This window comes from Nematocida minor (genome assembly GCF_024244105.1).
Source record: "Nematocida minor strain JUm1510 chromosome Unknown 4653, whole genome shotgun sequence".
In the NCBI taxonomy this organism is placed as follows: Eukaryota; Fungi; Microsporidia; genus Nematocida; species Nematocida minor.
The window spans coordinates 1-917 of NW_026250284.1; the positions used below are offsets into that span (position 1 = coordinate 1).

The following is a 917-nucleotide window of genomic DNA, read 5'->3' on the forward strand; positions in this document are numbered from 1 at the left end:
AAAGAGCAAAGAAGAGATAGAAAAGCTGGCTCTTTCTGTCAACGAGCTAGCAAATGAAATATATGCACTAGACTGTGATTTCAAGAAAGAGCATTTACAATTTCTTAATATTATTAAAAATCTAGAACACCTATCCGATATAAGTCCAGACCAGAAAAAGCACATAGCCAAAAAGATAGAGGAGTTTGCAGAAGCACAAGGCATGGAAGTAGAAAAGATAGAGGTAGAAATGCCTAAAAAGATGGAAGTAGATGAGTTATCAGATGATGAAATGGAGGTAGATGAACTAGGGAGAAAAAAAGTCTTTGCACCAACTGTAAAAGAAGCCAAGCTGAAGATAGATGTGAGAGAGATGCTACAAGCATGCATATTTATCAATGCGCCAGGCTCAAAGGTAGTTCTTGAGCACAGCACCCCAAAAGAGCATTTGGCTATACTGGAGAGTATGCTTAATGAAAACATAGAAATAGAAAGTGAGCAGTACAGTAAAATAGAAAAAGAAAAGATTTTAAAGATACTTAAAACGAACATCAGAAAGTACTTTGCATACGATGAAAATGGATTGTATTTTATGCGCGCCCTGCATACTGCATTAAGGGATAGAAATGAAGGAGAGATTATAGACTGTTTTATCCATCTAGTCAATGAAATTATAAAGCCAAACACGCTCATATACAGCCCAGAGCACGGGATAAACAGAAAAAATGAAAAAGTAGAGAAAATAATAAAATTAGCTGATGACAGTGACAATATAGACACCAAAACATACACATTGAAGATCGATGACACAAAGTTTGAGAGCCTGGATAGCTTGCTTGAGTCTGCGACAGAGAGTCTAGATAGAGAGGCATTCGCCAGCACTGTCGACATGATAAACCAGGTGGGCATGAACATGAATGTTCTAAAAAAATACTCCG

General features: G+C 37.1%; 1 protein-coding gene across 1 annotated transcript; it reads left to right on the plus strand.

Annotated features, from left to right (window-relative positions):
- NEMIN01_2512 (uncharacterized protein) lies at window positions 1–917 on the plus strand (the record flags this gene model as incomplete). Its single annotated transcript, XM_051478454.1, has 1 exon — window positions 1–917. A coding segment is annotated over one exon (917 nt), but the record flags the coding sequence as incomplete, so codon positions are not given.